At 49.2% G+C, this 16,409-nt stretch overlaps 2 protein-coding genes and 1 long non-coding RNA gene across 10 annotated transcripts in view; 2 read left to right on the top strand and 1 right to left on the bottom strand.

Moving 5' to 3' along the window:
- The window catches only part of LOC103883222, a 60,055-nt gene extending 54,547 nt beyond the window's left edge, over positions 1 to 5,508 (bottom strand). For 2 of the 5 annotated variants that reach the window (XR_002520748.2, XR_004183436.1), the window contains exons 1-3: positions 5,181 to 5,501; positions 4,062 to 4,249; positions 2,015 to 2,210 (exon numbers count right to left, since the gene is read on the bottom strand). This is a non-coding gene — a long non-coding RNA (uncharacterized LOC103883222). Of the gene's footprint in view, positions 1 to 2,014; positions 2,211 to 4,061; positions 4,250 to 5,180 lie in introns of all 5 variants that reach the window. The other 3 variants (XR_004183435.1, XR_004183434.1, XR_004183433.1) reach the window with 3 other exon arrangements.
- ARF5 (ADP ribosylation factor 5) lies at positions 755 to 3,552 on the top strand. The gene is made up of 6 exons (NM_001168927.1): positions 755 to 821; positions 1,339 to 1,419; positions 1,744 to 1,853; positions 2,321 to 2,392; positions 3,219 to 3,344; positions 3,466 to 3,552. The coding sequence occupies exons 1-6, from the start codon at positions 755 to 757 to the stop codon at positions 3,550 to 3,552; spliced, it is 543 nt and encodes a 180-aa protein (NP_001162398.1).
- An 8-nt stretch (positions 5,509 to 5,516) lies between the features above and the next one.
- FSCN3 (fascin actin-bundling protein 3) lies at positions 5,517 to 14,122 on the top strand. 4 transcript variants are annotated; one of them, XM_009203816.3, is made up of 7 exons: positions 5,517 to 6,209; positions 7,273 to 7,969; positions 8,304 to 8,422; positions 10,408 to 10,567; positions 11,375 to 11,545; positions 12,180 to 12,385; positions 13,598 to 13,774. In XM_009203816.3, the coding sequence occupies exons 1-6, from the start codon at positions 6,066 to 6,068 to the stop codon at positions 12,383 to 12,385; spliced, it is 1,497 nt and encodes a 498-aa protein (XP_009202080.1). In that variant the 5' UTR covers positions 5,517 to 6,065; the 3' UTR covers positions 13,598 to 13,774. The 4 variants fall into 4 exon arrangements, with proteins under 4 accessions (XP_009202080.1, XP_009202079.1, NP_001162399.1 ...); XM_009203815.2 differs by having other exon boundaries at positions 5,907 to 6,209; positions 12,185 to 12,385; positions 13,598 to 14,122; XM_017956177.1 differs by lacking the exon at positions 5,517 to 6,209 and adding an exon at positions 6,745 to 6,926 and having other exon boundaries at positions 12,185 to 12,385; positions 13,598 to 14,122.
- The last annotated feature ends 2,287 nt before the right edge of the window (positions 14,123 to 16,409 follow it).

Here is a 16,409-nt window from a genome sequence, read left to right as displayed (position 1 = left end):
CCCGCAGGGCGATCTAAGCGAAGGTGGACTTCAACAGCCCAGGAGTGGGTCTGCGACCACGCCGCCCAAGGCCGGGAATCTTACACTGGTTCCGCTGATTGGGAATTACGAAGTAGGCGTTTTGAGGAACCATGGAAGCTAGCTAGCACTTGGGCACCTACCCCTACCTCCGGCGCACTCCACACGACCACCTCCTACGCGCAAGACCCTCAGTGGAAGATGAGGCGGTAAAGGGAGGACCAAGACCCCTAAGCGCATCTTCCGCTCCCCAAAGGAGAGTGGTGCGCACGTTCAGTGCTACTGGTTCCCAAAAGCTAAAACCGGAGCCCTAGCGGCCTGGACGCCACAAACCAAAGCCCAGCGGCCGGCCACTGAAAATGGGGGCAGAGGCCGATGCGGAGCGATGAAGCCTTTCCTCAGCCGCGCTCGGGCTGCCGGTTTGGCGGCCACAGGCCTGACAGGCACGTTGGAGACCCAGACCCGTTCCCAAATAAGAGCGGCGCGGCACCCAGGCCAGAGGCAGCTACTCGCGGAGCTTCCGCTTCCCCAGGAGCCAGACCCGGGGTGGGGCGGGGCCCAGAGCCGGGGGCGGGGCCCGGGTGGGGGCGGGCCCGCGGTGACGTCGGGAGGGCAGCGACGCGCGGAGGCGGTGGCGGAGCCTCCTCCTGCTGCTGCTGCGCCCCATCCCCCCGCGGCCGGCCAGTTCCAGCCCGCACCCCGCGTCGGTGCCCGCGCCCCCTCCCCGGGCCCCGCCATGGGCCTCACCGTGTCCGCGCTCTTTTCGCGGATCTTCGGGAAGAAGCAGATGCGGATTCTCATGGGTGAGGCAGATCGAGCGCGCGGCCCGGACCGGGGCGCCGGCCCCGGCGCAGCCCTTCCGCCCCCGCGTCCCTCCAGCCCCGCTCACCTGGGTCTCTGGCCCCGAGTCACCCACCTCCTAACGCCCCGGGGCCTCAGCTCTCGGGCGGGTCCCGGTCTGCAGCGCCGACCCCGGGGCCTGACACCCGGAGCTGCGGGCCTGGGTGGGGTGAAGCTCCCTCCGCCCCTGCCCGGCTGATAAGAAGGGAGGATTCCGCCCTTGGAGACGACTTTTAAAAGGAGCGCGGCCTACCCCCCGTGCCCCTCGCATCCCAGCCCTTTCCCGCGCCGCGCCCTCTTTGGAGTTGGCTCACGCCACCCAACTGCCCTCCAGGCCCCGAAGGTAGATAACGACGCGCACCTGGAGGCGCTCCCGCTCTCCGCCCCCGTCACCATCAGCTGTTGTGGCCTCTCATTTTCCCTGGTCTCTAGGGGGCTCCCTCGCTCCCATCTCCATCCCTGTGCCCCTCTCCGTTGCAGTTGGCTTGGATGCGGCTGGCAAGACCACAATCCTGTACAAACTGAAGTTGGGGGAGATTGTCACCACCATCCCAACCATAGGTGAGCCCGGGGACGAAGCAGGGAGCGGGAGCGCCGCGGCGGGCCCTCTCGGGGTCTGCTCCCAGTTCTGCCACTTTTCTGGAGCTGACCCTGACACCAGATACAGCTATTTGAGAAGTGGGTCAGGGTATCTCTACGTGGATACCGGAGGCGGGGTGGATGTGACCTAGCCCCGCCCTGTTGACCGGCAGTTCTGGGGTTCTGTTCCCCTGGGCCTTGATCATTGCCTTCTGGTTTTGTGTCCCTGCTGAGATCTAAGTAGTTTCAGTGAGTTCCTTCCTTTCAGGAGTTTTTCTCATATTTTTTTTTCCCAATTATCTGCAGGCTTCAATGTAGAAACAGTGGAATATAAGAACATCTGTTTCACAGTCTGGGACGTGGGAGGCCAGGACAAGATTCGGCCTCTGTGGCGGCACTACTTCCAGAACACTCAGGTGGAGTGTTGGGAGGGGACTCTCTAACCCCACGGGAAAAGGTGTTAGGGCTGGGAGAACAGAATTGTTGGCCTGGGCTGGGCCCCCAGGCCAAGGAGAAAACCCTTCCCCGCTTCTACCCGCTCTGTTTGGCTACCCTCTACTCACTCTTCAGAACTCACCTTAGTCTTCACCAGCTTGAACTTCTCTTTAGAAGCAGGATTCTGGGGCCAGGCTGCCTGATTTAGCCCTCATCACATGTCTTTATTTCCTTGCACTTCTTTAGATAAACTACTACTTCTTTGCGGTGGGGTCTCTAGTTTGTGCTGGGACTTCTGTAGAGCTTCTTTGGAGTTCTGTAAACTTCTGTAGCGTTTACTAGATGAGAAGGATTAACACAATTACAGACGGCAAGAGAAGAGAAAGGGCCACACTACAGTATGTCCCAGGCAGGAGTGATTGCTTCTCCTTTCTTCCTTCTTGCCCAGGGCCTCATCTTTGTGGTGGACAGTAATGACCGGGAGCGGGTCCAAGAATCTGCTGATGAACTCCAGAAGATGGTAAGTACCCAGAGCCCTGGGAACTGAACCCTCAGGTTGGGGACAGAGTGATCTCTCTAGTGCTATAGAAGTCAGGGAGCCCCCAACAAGCATTGAAGACCAGAAATATAAGTTTTTCTTTATGGACAGATACATTGTGTATCTCACCCTGTTTTGGATGGGACTGACTTTTTCTGTGCATTCTCGTGTCTTTTTTTTTTTTTTTTTTTTTTTTTTGAGATGGTGTTTTGCTCTTGTTGCCCAGGCTGGAGTGCAAAGGCACAATCTTGGCTCACTGCAACCTCTTCCTCCCGGGTTCAAGCGATTCTCCTGCCTCAGCTTCCTGAGTAGCTGGGATTACGGGCGCCTTCTGCCATGCCCAGCTAATTTTTGTATTTTTAGCAGAGATGGGGTTTCACCATGTTGGCCGGGCTGGTCTCGAACTCCCGACCTCAGGTGATCCACCTGCCCCAGCCTCCCAAAGTGCTAGGATTACAGGCATGAGCCACCGCGCCCAGCTGCATTCTCATGTCTTTACATCTGAGTCTGAGAAGTTGCAGGGGAAATGGGACTTATATGTGGTAAAGAGAAACATTTTACATTCTTGCCTTTTCCATTTGGAAATGTTGTCATTTTGCCTAGGCAAGTACTCAAATTAGGAAAAGGTCTTTCTTTTCTGGACTTATGGCTCAGGTCACCTCAAGCTCATTTACAACTATGTCTTGTCTTCAGTGGCAGACTACACAATATTTTTTTTTCCAATCAAGATCCTAGGAGGTAGAAAGGGAATTCCCCACACAGTAAAGACGACGCAGCCTGGGTCCCACCTTCTCTTCTCCCCTCTCAGCTGCAGGAGGACGAGCTGCGGGATGCAGTGCTGCTGGTATTTGCCAACAAGCAAGACATGCCCAACGCCATGCCCGTGAGCGAGCTGACTGACAAGCTGGGGCTACAGCACTTGCGCAGCCGCACGGTAAGAGTCCTGCCCACCTGGTGCTGAATCCTGCCTCTTTAGGGAGGCCACAGGCTGGGACAGGGATATAAAGGCCCTTTTGTTCCTGGTTGCTGACCTCTTTCTTTCCTTTTCCCCACAGTGGTATGTCCAGGCCACCTGTGCCACCCAAGGCACAGGTCTCTATGATGGTCTGGACTGGCTGTCCCACGAGCTGTCAAAGCGCTAACCAGCCAGGGGCAGGCCCCTGATGCCCGGAAGCTCCTGCGTGCATCCCCGGGATGACCAGACTCCCGGACTCCTCAGGCAGTGCCCTTTCCTCCCACTCTTCCTCCCCCACAGCCACAGGCCTCTGCTCCTGCTCCTGCCTGCATGTTCTCTCTGTTGTTGGAGCCTGGAGCCTTGCTCTCTGGGCACAGAGGGGTCCACTCTCCTGCCTGCTGGGACCTATGGAAGGGGCTTCCTGGCCAAGGCCCCCTCTTCCAGAGGAGGAGCAGGGATCTGGGTTTCCTTTTTTTTCTGTTTTGGGTGTACTCTAGGGGCCAGGTTGGGGGGGAAGGTGAGGGTTCCGGGTGGTGCTATAATGTGGCACTGGATCTTGAGTAATAAATTTGCTGTGGTTTGTACACGGTGTTGTCTATAGCCTGCAACGGGGAGGCTGGGTTACTGGGTACCAAGAGACAACATGGGAGAGGATCAAAGCAGCGAAGGCTGCAGGGCAACCCCACCCACACATACCTTCAGCTCAGCTTCTCCCTCCTTATTGGGCTGGAAATACTGTAGGGTTTCCAGTGGTGGAAGTCTCATTCCTTCCCAGCTCCAAGGACCCTTTGCTGAAGATTACAGGATCTCCCTTCATAGTTCCATGAACCACGTAACTCTTCCCATCATTCTCGTAGCTACTTAGAGCAGTTCTTAATGTTTGCCTTGCACATTAAAATTAGAGGGGGAGAGAATGTGCGTTAATAATGCGAATCCTGAGGTACGTTTCAGAAAATGTGATTCGTCAGGACTAGTCTCATGCCCAACAATATGAATCTTTAAAATTACCCAGGGGAGGCCAGGCGCGGTGGCTCACGCCTGTAATCCCAGCACTGGGAGGCTGAGGCAGGTAGATCACGAGGTCAGAAGATTGAGACCACAGTGAAACCCCGTCTCTATTAAAAAAAAAATACAAAAAATTAGCCGGGCGCGGTGGTGGGTGCCTGTAGTCCCAGCTACTCGAGAGGTTGTGAACCCGGGAGGCAGAGCTTGCAGTGAGTTGAGATTGCACCACTGCACTCCAGGGTGACAGCGCAAGACTCCGTCTCAAAAAAATAAAAAATAAAATTACCCAGAGGATTCTGCCACTAATAGTCTATTATCCTTATTTTATAAAACATGGGTGGAGTCTGGGGCTTGTAGTTCCTTGCTGCTCGCCACTGAGACTCTTGCTACCTGGGAAGACCCCACCTATGGGGAATAGGAAAGCAGGTGTAAGGAACCAGAGGTGGCTGGGCACTGTGGCTCATGCCTGTAATTCTAGCACTTTGGGAGGCTGAGGCAGGAGGATTGCTTGATCCCAGAAGTTAAAGACCAGCCTGGGCAACAGGGCAAGATCCCATCTCTACAAAAAAAAATAAAAAAATACGTGGTCGTGGAGGTGCACACCTGTGGTCCCAGCACCTCAGGAGGCTGAGGCAGGAGGATCACTTGAGCTTGGGAGATCAAGGCTGCGGTCAACTGAGATGCACTCCAACCTAGCTAGCAGAGCAAGACCCCGTCTCAAAAAAAGGAACCAGGAGAGTGGCCTATTCTCCAAGTGTGATTGACTGCCCATTTTTCCTTGGATCCTAGCCAGGCTTAGGCAGAACTCACCATCACTTCTTTTTGCCTTTCTTTTTCTTTCATGTCACTTTTTCCTTCATGTCACTTTTTCCAGGTTCTGAGCTGGGTTTTCTCCTCAAGCTTTGCAGGAAGTGAGTCCAAGAGACTATAACTCGGAGATTCTTTGAAGGGGAAAGATATCCTTGCAGGAGCTCTGACTGTCTGCCCAGCCAGCTGTCCTACCCACCAGCAGAGCAGATGGGGTTGAGGAGGGCTGCTTGGTGCTCTCTCCACCTATGCGCTTCTCCTTACCCAGGTCCTGAGCCAGCCTTCGTGATGAATATGTGTTATTTGATGTCAGCTGATTAACTAGGGTTTCCTCATACTCCCTGCAAAGCAACATCTGGAACATTTTGACCTCATCCTCTTAAAGGCCATAAAAGTTGATAGATTTTTCTTGGATATCTTTTACTTAACAAAATACCTGAGCTGCAAGGGAGCCAGGCAGAACCCACTTCCTTGGGAGGAAAGAGGTTGATTTCTATCCTGTTATTAGAATGAGAAACAGAGGTAAAGAAAGGGGAAAACTTGCCTAAATTCACAGGTTGAAGTTCCAGATCCTGGTCTCAGCTCAGCCTACCTCGGTGCCCAGAGGGGAATAGGAAGGCAAACACCGGAGGCTCTGGACCCGCCTCCTCTAGGCCATGGATTAATGCTGCTGGGCAAGGGCCCTTTCCCCACTACAGTGGGATAAGAGGCTGCCCTCACAGTCACAATGCTCCCGGGTCACAGAGGTGCTGGGCCCCAGGCCAGCCTCTGCCTGGGAAGTTCTCTCTGGGAACATCTGGTGGGTACTACAGGCCCTATGGCCTGTGGAACCTCACTACGGGGGGGAGGGCTGGGCCAGACGGAGTCATCACCTGTGGTGTCGGCCCCATGGATGAGATGGAGTGGATACACAGACATCCCAAGGCTGAGGACCTAAGGGTTGGGCTCATCAGCTGGGCAGGAACTTACCTCACCTTTGAGGCATGCAAGAATACAGTCACTGCAACTGCGAAGAGTTTGGGCAGGAGACAGGTGACAAAGCAAACCTATACTGGAACCAGTTTTCTGAGTGGCCAAGCTCTGTGTGTGTGTGTGTGTGTGTGTGTATGCACTTGCCTGTATATGAAAGTGGGATGTACTCTCAACCTAATCACTTTCCTAGGTTCTGCCATTGCCAGCCCTGAGACTTTTCTACTCCAGGCTTTTGTTCACAGACCCCATTGCCCCATCTCCCACCTCTCAACTTATTCCACAAAAAGAAGCCTCAGCCTTGCCCTCGCTGCCTTGTCCTGCTCTAACTGTCCCCTATTCCCCATCCCAGCACAGGGTGGTTGTGTCATAAAGAAGAGAAGTGGAGAGCCCAGGTGGGAAAGCAGAATTGTGGGCATCCAGGGGAAGTTGGACCAGTGGAGTTATTGCAAAGCCTATGTTTCTGTTCTGGTTGTGGTTTGAGAAAGGGGAACTCCAGAAGCCCTAGCAGTGTTGGTCTTCATTCTAGAGAGGAATGTAGGCACCTCTGGGATGGGTGCCAGAGTGAGGCAGGGGAGAAGTTCTTCCTTTTATAACAAGGTTGATCACAGCTGAACCAGGCAGTTGCATCTGAACTGTTCGTGCTCCCATCTTCATCCCTGGAGCCACGGCCTGCCTATAAGAGCTTTTGCTTCTGTCTTGCTATGCTGGAAGGCAACCTTTGGGGATGGAGTTATTGGCTAAGGGTGCTCTCTGTGGACAACAGTGAGGAAGAAAAAAGTAAGACTTATACCAAAGCATTTCTTTAAAAATTAGATATTGAAGAGCGGGATTAAGAAAGGAGGGAGGTTTACCTTTTGTTAGCTGAAGGAGGTGGACATCAAGAACTTATCTTTGGATCTTGCCATCTGGCTGCAGGGGTGGAAGGGCCCAGAGATCTTTTGATGAGGGGAGAGTGGGAAAGTGGAAGAGCTGACAGCAAGGAGATACCAGGGCTGATGTGGAAGGGCAGGTGGTTGGTGCTGATGAAGGTGCCAGGATGATGCCAGCCATGACAGTTGCAGGGATCCTTGGTCTGGTAACTTAGTGACACTGATTTCCCTCCTCTGCCTCCTGATGCCTCCAGACCTGGGAGATCCTGGTGAGCAATGAGCATGAGACACAGGCCGTGGTACGACTAAAGAGTGTGCAGGGCCTCTACCTGCTGTGTGAGTGTGATGGCACTATGTGTTATGGCCGCCCAAGGACCAGCCACCATGGGTGCTTTCTATTGCGTTTCCACCGGAACAGCAAGTGGACCCTCCAGTGCCTAATTTCTGGTCGTTATCTGGAGTCCAATGGCAAGGACGTGTTTTGCACTTCCCGGGTCCTCTCAGCTTACCACATGTGGACCCCCCGACCAGCCCTCCATGTCCACGTGATCCTCTACAGCCCCATCCACCGCTGCTATGCCCGGGCTGACCCCACTATGGGCCGCATCTGGGTGGATGCAGCAGTTCCCTGCCTGGAGGAGTGTGGCTTCCTGTTGCATTTTCGAGATGGATGCTACCACCTGGAGACCTCTACACACCACTTTTTGTCCCATGTAGACCGGCTGTTCTCCCAACCCTCATCACAGACAGCTTTTCACATGCAAGTGCGGCCTGGAGGGCTTGTGGCACTGTGTGATGGAGAAGGAGGCATGTTATATCCACAGGGCACGCATCTGCTCTTGGGCCTGGGCTGCAACCCCGTGAGGGGTGAGGAGTGGTTCATCCTACAGCACTGCCCAACCTGGGTGAGACTCAGGTCAAAGACTCGGCGGTTCATTTCAGTCATCTACGGTAAGTGCTGGGCCCAACACAGCGATGGAGAGAGGAAGGGCTGGCTGTTGAAAAGAGGAAAACGTGTTTGGGATCAGCATAGATTTTTGAGTCTGCTAATAAGGAAGATCCTGGGGTCCCAAGGGGATCTTTTGTGCCGTCGAGAAGGACAGAAAAGCATGGGTATGGGATTTAGGGGAAAGTTGCCTGGGTCGTCTGCAGACCTACCATGGTCCAACAGAAAGTGATGAAGGTTGAGAAGGGAAAGAGGAGGGACAGAAGCCCTGGTCATAAAACATGGAGAAGGGGCCGAGACTGAGGGTGAGGCTTTTACTGATATGCGCTTCCTCTGCAGATGATGAGGTGCGTGCTGCTTCTGAGCGCTTAACCCCAATGTCCTTGTTCCAGTTTGAATGTGACAGTGAGAGCCCCACTGTGCAGCTTCGTTCAGCCAATGGCTACTACCTAGCCCAGGTGAGACCTTGGCTTCCTGAGCAAGAGAAACCTTAAGCTCTGAGCTCTCCCTGCCTAGACTTCCTTCTTTTTCAAGGCAAATGGTGAGAGGATGATGTGGGCTGTGGAGGCACGTGTCGATAAACATTCATTTTCACCCAATGGGGCCTCCTTTTAAAAAAAAAAAAAAAATCAACTGTATTAAGGTATAATTTGCATGTATGTAAATTATATAATACACATATGTATAAATTATGTATATTGTATACAAATATGTATATTATGTATGTTTTATAAATAAAATGCACCTATTAAGTGTAAAATTCAGTAAGTTTTGACAAATGTATCCATCCATGCAACCATGCCATAAGCATATCACAAGTGAGAGAATATTTTCAACACCACAGAATTTCCTCTTGTTTCTTTGCAGTTTCCCTCCACCCTCGCCCTCCCTCTCCCAGCTACCACTGATCTGTGTTCTGTCTCTGTGAATTAGATTTGCCTACCTACTTTAGCATTTCTGATAAATGGAAACATACAGTATGTATGGTACATATGTTTCTTCTGCTTGGCACAATGTTTTTAAGATTCGTTCATAATGTTGGTGTATCAGTAGTTCATTCCTTTTTATTGCCGAATGGTATTCTATAATGCTGCTCATAAACATGATTTGTTTATCTATTCACTTGTTGATGAACACTTGGGTTGTTTCTAGTCTGGGCTATTAGGAATAAAGTTGCTATAAGCATTCATGTACAAGTCTTTTTGTGAACATACATTTTCATTTATCTTGGGTAAATATGTAGGAGTGGAATTACTAGGTTGTATAATAGATATGTGCTTAACTTTATAAGAAAATGTCAGTTTTCTAAAGTGACTATACTACTTTACATTCTTGTCAATAATGTGTGAGGGTTCTAAGAATTCCATATCCTCACCAACAGTAAAGCTGGCTTTTGGATTATCTATCTTTTCTATTTTAGCCACTCTAGTGGGTGCGTAATTTATGGATTTAATTCACATTTACCTTATAATTAGTAAGGTTTAGAATTTTTTTTTTTTTTTTTGAGACAAAGTCTCACTCTGTCACCTGGACTGGAGTGCAATGGCTCAGTCTCAGCTCACCACAAGTTCCGCCTCCTGGGTTCAAGAGATTCTTCTACCTCAACCTCCCGAGTAGCTGGGACTACAAGCATGCACAACCGTGCCCGGCTAATTTTTTGTATTTTTAGTAGAGATGGGGTTTCACTACGTTGGCCAGGCTGGTCTCGAACTCCTGACCTCATGATCTGCCCACCTCAGCCTCCCAAAGTGCTGGGATAACAGGTATGAGCCACCGTGCCCATTTTCATGTGCTCATTGGCCATTTGTACATCTTCTCTGCAACGTATCTGTTCAGATCCTTTGCTATTTGTTACTGGGTTGTTTGTCTTATTAATGAGTTGTAAGAGTTCTTTATGTATTCTAAATCCAAGTCCTTTGCCAAATATATGTATTGCAAAAGTTTTCTCCCAACCTGGGGCTTGCCTTTTTATTTGTTTAATGGCTCTTTTGAGAAGCAAGTTTTTAATTTCAGTGAAATTCAGTTTATCAGTTTTTTAAAATGGTTACTGCTTTTCTTGTCCCAAGAAACCATTGCCTACCCCAAACTTGCAAAGAACTTCTCTTATGTATTCTTCTAGATGTTTCATAGTTTACCTTTCACTTTTATGCCTATGATCTACTTCAAAATGATTTTGGAGTCAAGACTGAGGTTTATTTCTCTCCCTGTGATATCCTGACCTAGTTTTTATGCTGTGCTCTGGGATACAGCACAGACTGGGGGAACGGGGAGAGCTGAGGCCACAGTACATCTTCCAAAAGGATTCTCATCAACTCTGGGAGCATGAAAAAGGCTGATAGGTGGGATGTGGGAAAGAGAGTCTAGGAATAAAACTGGTTTTATTCCTAGAAAGCTGAGATTGTCGGTCCTTACTCCTCATCTCTGTTCCTGACATTCTTTCCAGAGGCGCCACAGGGCAGTGATGGCTGATGGGCACCCCCTGGAGTCTGACACGTTCTTCCGAATGCACTGGAACTGTGGCAGGATCATCCTGCAGTCCTGCAGGGGGCGCTTCCTGGGCATTGCACCCAACGGCCTGCTGATGGCCAATGCTACCCTTCCAGGTGAGTGGAGCAGCCTTCCTACCAGATGATTCCAAGTCAGGGAGAACTTTAGAGGGAGGTGGAATATGATGGTTAAAAAGAACACTGAAGGCCGGGTGTGGTGGCTCACGCTTGTAATCCCAGCACTATGGGAGGCTGAGGTGGGTGGATCACAAGGTTGGAAGTTTGAGACCAGCCTGACCAACATGGTGAAACCCCATCTCTACTGAAAATACAAAAACTAGCCAGACGTGGTGGTGCATACCTGTAACCCCAGCTACTCAGGAGGCTGAGGCAGGAGAATCGCTTGAACCTGGGAGGTGGAGGTTGCAGTGAGCCAAGATCGTGTCACTGCATTCCAGCCTGGGCAACAGAGTGAGACTCCATCTCAAAAAAGGAAAAAAACAAAAACAAAAAAACAAAACACTAGAGTCGGAGTCAGAAGATTTGGGTCTGTACTCGTTCAGTCACTGAATTTTTGTCATCACTTGAGCAAAGCACCTCCTTGAGCCTCAGTTTTGTCGTCTATAAAAATGGACATTTCATTGTCTACAATTCTGCGGCCTCACAGAATTGTTGTGAGGATTAAACACATCAACACACCTCAAAGGAAGGAAGAATATTAAAGCTTCTTGGGTTTCGCATGTGCTAGGTGCTCTCACAAGCATTTCACAAGCACCTAGTGTAAGACCTGACACATAGTAGGTGTTCATTCAATGTTAAAATATTGACCACACCCTTCTGCAATTAGTGTCCCCCCCTCCTGCTTCCACTTGGGAAAAACACCTAAAGGCAGCCCATCCAGATAATCCTTCCTATTTCTTCCAGGCCCAAATGAGGAATTTGGGATTTTATTTGCCAATCGCCCCTTCCTTGTATTGCGAGGTCGTTATGGCTATGTGGGCTCCTCATCAGGCCATGACCTCATACAGTGCAACCAGGATCAGCCTGACCGCATTCACCTACTACCCTGCCGACAGGGTATCTACCACTTCCAGGGTGAGTGGCTCCTCTTCCCCGCCTGAGAGTTCACAGTCTAGTCCCTGCCTTAGCCCCAGCTCAGACTTCAGGGCCTGCCACCCAGGGCCTCTCATTATAAAAGGAAAAACAGGCCAGGCACAGTGGCTCACGCCTGTAATCCCAGCACTTTGGGAGGCCGAGGCGGGTGGATCATGAGGTCAGGAGATCGAGACCATCCTGGCTAACATGGTGAAACCCCATCTCTACTAAAAATACAAAAAACTAGCCGGGTGTGGTGGTGGGCGCCTGTAGTGCCAGCTACTCAGGAGGCTGAGGCAGGAGGAATGGCAGAGGCGGAGTTTGCAGTGAGCCGAGATTGTGCCACTGTACTCCAGCCTGGGCATAAAGCGAGAATCCATCTCAAAAAAAAAAAAAAAAAGGAAAAACAGGATCTCTGTTTGTTTTCACACTTCAAAGCCCCAGGTGGGTTGGCAGAACAGACAGCAGTGGAATCCCTATTGGCCCTCCTGCATTTCCGTAGAAGGACCTGCCAATGCAGGCAGGATGGGGCAGCCAGGGGAGGGTGGCATGCCTCCACGAAGCCTCTCCAAGGCTAGATTGCTGGAGGACTCCCCTATGAATGGCCCACCAACCTAAGCTCTTCCTTCTCCAGCACAGGGGGGATCCTTCTGGTCAATAACTTCCTTTGGTACCTTTCGCCCTTGGGGCAAGTTTGCCCTCAACTTCTGTATCGAGCTTCAGGGGAGCAACTTACTCACCGTACTGGCCCCCAATGGCTTCTACATGCGAGCCGACCAAAGCGGCACCCTGTTGGCAGACAGCGAAGACATTACCAAAGAGTGTATCTGGGAATTTTAGGTAAGGGAGAAGAAGAGGTAAGGGGCTAGGGGAGCAGAAGCCATGGGGCAAGAGATGGGAGGTGGGTGGGGAGGCATATGATGGGAAGACCAAAATGCACTCCCAGGCTGACGTCTGTCCCATAATTTGATCAACTCCAGACATTTATTCCAAATCTGTGCCATTTCTTGAGAGCTTATAAACCTGGGCTTGCTAGAGAGGGGAGACAGTTTCCCACTGCTATGCCACACTGACTCGTGGGCTTGCAAGCATGCCTGGAGGGGACAGGGTGAGGTATTCTTGTACATCTCTATCTTCATTAAGATGCAGAATTTCACTCTATTTTTAGGGAAAATGGACGACTTTGATCATATGTGTAGGTAAAAAAAAGATGTGCTTTCTATCCTTTGCACTTTCTATCCCTACCTCTTGGACCCCTGGAGTTCTTGAATATTTGTCCTCAGCTCCGACCCTTCTCCTGACCTCTAATGTCATGTCTCTCCAACCTCCTGAGAGACAGTTGACTTGACTTCATCCTGACAGTTCCTAAAAATCAACATAGTTGATATCAACCTGCTCATCTTCCCTTCCTAAGGTGATCCTGTTTTCCTGCCTTCCCCAGGACCATCTTGGGCATTTCCTCCTCCCAAATGCTCAGGCTCAAGAGCTCAGCACCATCTCTCTACCCTTTCTTTCACTTCCTTCATCAAGCCCTGCAAATTCTTGGCTACTTCTTTAACAATGCCTCTTGCATGCTTGCTCCTTCTTAATTATCATTGCCACCGCTTGGCTCCAGGCTTTTCTCCAGAAGCACTGCTTCTACGGCTCCCCCCGAAGCATTTCCTGCTGCCAGATCCATCCATCCAATCTCATCTCTAACATCCAATCTCATTTGCACTGTGTTTGCTTTTATAACATGCTGCTTCCCTTCCACCATTCCCTGTTCACACTCTTCAGGGCACCTTGTTGCTCTTAGTCCTGTCCCTTCCTAATGGACCTCACTTTCCTGACTTATTGTGCAAAATGCTTTTTGACATCACTCAGACCTGGAATCAAGAGCTTCTTCCTGTAAGTTAACTTCACATATATCTAGGGTGGATCCCTCATCAACAATGGGATAAATCACTTTATTCTCTTTCCTCCCACAGGATCTTACCCAGTATTCTAAAAGCCAGAGATCAGCAAATGACTAACTTGATTGCTGATCATTTATATTTCCTCTTTCCTCTCCAGGTCAATGGGATGTCACCTACCAAAATCCAAATCCTCCAAGAAAAACTACCACACTAAATGGAACAGGAACCCCAGAGTCAAGATCCAAGAGAAGAATATCTGTTACAACTCTTCCTACCCAGTTTAGCAAAACACCTGTTTTATGCAACAATACATCACAACAGGCCACCCCCAAGATCCTTGTGTGCATCTGACTCAGTATAGAGTAGAGGTCTGGATGAGGGTTGAAACAGAGGCCCCAGGCTGCTCTAAGTTCTATCCAGGAGAGACCAAATGGCAAGCAGTTCTTCCACTGATCCTCCCTGTCCCTGTCCAGAACTGCTAGACTTTTTCCAGTGAACCCGTGAGCAGCCAGCATTGCCCTGAAGGGTTTAGAATCCAGTTATGACTTTAAATATCTTTTTGGTTTATAAAAAAGGAAAGATTGTTAATCCTGTGGGCACAGGATAATGGTAATAACACCTTATGCCTGTATAGGCCGCTTTACCTCCTCCTACCACGATTTATCCAACTTAGCCCACCCATCATTACCTTTTTTCCAGTGAAGTGGGTACTTCCTCCATCACTTCTTACTTTTTTTTTTTTTTTTTTTGAGACAAATTATTGCTCAGTCGCCCAGGCTGGAGTGCAGTGGCAGTGGCGTGATCTTGGCCCACTGCAACCTCCTCCACCTCCTGGGGTCCAGCAATTCTCCTGCCTCAGTCTCCCAAGTAGCTGGGATTACAGGCGCCTGCCACCACATCCAGCTACTTTTCTTGGTTGTATTTTTAGTAGAGACAGGGTTTCGTCATGTTGGCCAACCTGGTCTCGAACTCTTGACCTCAGGTGATCCATCCGCCTCGGCCTCCCAAAGTCCTGGGATTATAGGCATGAGCCACCACACCCGACAGACTTCTTACCTTTCACAGATAGCAAAAGTTATTTGCCCAGGGTCTCATGACTAATCACAACACAGCTAGACTTCTGACTCAAATCTAACTCTAATGTCCACCATTCTTTCAATCAAAGCAGGATTTCCAAAATGTCTGTCATTCTTACACTGTCTTTGTGATTTTGGCCTTCATCTACCTACCATCTGCCCTATTAATGTTCTTATTGACATAGACTCTTAAATACATTTATTTAGAAAGGAATATTTTTTCACTATCATAAAATGGAAAACCAGAATCACTTACCTTAAGTGGAAAATGAGTATAAAAATAAATACAAGTATACCTCAGAGATATTGTGGGTTCAGTTCCAGACCACTGTGATAAAACAAATATGGCAATAAAACAAGTCACACAAATTTTTTGGTTTCCCCAGACATGTAAAAATTATGCTTACACTATACTGTAGTCTATTAAGTATGCAATAGCATTATGTCTTAAAAACAATGTACATACCTTAATTTTAAAATATTTTATTGCTAAAAAATACTAATGATCATCCGGGCGCAGTGGCTCACGCCTGTAATCCTAACGTTAGGCGTTAGGGAGACCTAGGCAGGCAGATCACTTAAGGTCAGGAGTTCAAAACCAGCCTGGCCAACATGGTTGAAATCCCATCTCTACTAAAAATACAAAAAATTAGCTGGGTGTGGTGACAGATGCCTGTAACCCCAGCTACTTGGGAGGCTGAGGCAAGAGAATCACTTGAACCCAGGAGGCAGAGGTTGCAGTGAGCTGAGATGGTGCCATTGCACTCCAACCTGGGCAAAAGAGCGAGACTCCATCTCAAAAAAAAAAAAGGCTAATGATCATTTGAACCTTCAGTGAGTCATAATATTTTTGCCAGTGGAGGATCTTGCCTTTATGTTGATGGTTGCTGACTGATCAAGGTGATGGTTGCTGAAGGTTGGGGTAGCTGTGGTGATTTCGTAAAATACGACAATAAAGTTTGCTGCATTGATTGATTCTTTCTTTCACGGAAGATTTCTCTGTAGCGTGTGATGCTGTTTGATAGCATTTGGCCCACAGCAGAACTTCTTTAAAAATCGGAATAAATCCTCTCAAACCCTGTTGCTGTTTTATCAATTAAGTTTATGTAATGTTCTAAATCTTCCATTGTCGTTTCAGCAATGTTCACAGCATCTTCACCAGGAGTACATTCCATCTCAAGAAACCACTTTCTGGCCAGGCGTGGTGGCTCACACCTGTAATCCTCACACTTTGGGAGGCCGAGGTGGGTGGATCACGAGGTCAGGAGATCCAGACTATCCTGGCAAACACGGTGAAACCCTGTGTCTACTAAAAATACAAAAAATTAGCCAGGCATGGTGGCGGGCGCCTGTAGTCCCAGCTACCCAGAAGGCTGAGGCAGGAGAATGGTGTGAACCCAGGAGACGGAGCTTGCAGTGAGCCGGGATAGCACCACTGCACTCCAGCCTGGATGACAGAGCAAGACTCTGCCTTAAAAACAAAAACAAAAACAAAAAAAACCACTTTCTTTGTTCATCCATAAGAAACAACTCCTTACCGATTCAAGTTTTATCACAAGATTATAGCAATTCAGTCTCATCTTCAGGCTCCACTTCTAATTCTAGTTCTCTTGCTGTTTCACCACATCTCCAGTGATTTCCTCCAATGAAGTGCTGAATTCTTCAAAGTCATCCATAAGGGTTGGAATAAACTTCTTCCAAAATCCTGTTACTATTAATATTTTGACCTTCTCCCATGAATCATGAATGTTCTTAATGGGCATCTAGAGTGATGAATCCATTTCAGAAGGTTTTCAATTTACTTTGCTTGGATCCATCAGAGGAATCACTAATATAAGGCAGGTATAACTGTATAAAATGTATTTCTTAAATAATAAGACTTGAAAGTCAAAA

Source organism: Papio anubis, chromosome 4, assembly GCF_008728515.1.
Source record: "Papio anubis isolate 15944 chromosome 4, Panubis1.0, whole genome shotgun sequence".
NCBI lineage: Eukaryota > Metazoa > Chordata > Mammalia > Primates > Cercopithecidae > Papio > Papio anubis.
This window is presented reverse-complemented; position numbering and strand designations above follow the sequence as displayed.

Coding starts and splice junctions, on each gene's coding strand:
- ARF5 (NM_001168927.1), top strand. CDS start 755: ATGGGCCTCACCGTGTCCGCGCTCTTTTCGCGGATCTTCGGGAAGAAG. Junction 822..1,338: donor GCAGATGCGGATTCTCATGG/GTGAGGCAGATC, acceptor TCTCCGTTGCAG/TTGGCTTGGATGCGGCTGGC. Junction 3,345..3,465: donor AGCACTTGCGCAGCCGCACG/GTAAGAGTCCTG, acceptor TTTTCCCCACAG/TGGTATGTCCAGGCCACCTG.
- FSCN3 (XM_009203815.2), top strand. CDS start 6,066: ATGGATGAGATGGAGTGGATACACAGACATCCCAAGGCTGAGGACCTA. Junction 7,970..8,303: donor GTTCATTTCAGTCATCTACG/GTAAGTGCTGGG, acceptor CTTCCTCTGCAG/ATGATGAGGTGCGTGCTGCT. Junction 10,568..11,374: donor GGCCAATGCTACCCTTCCAG/GTGAGTGGAGCA, acceptor TATTTCTTCCAG/GCCCAAATGAGGAATTTGGG.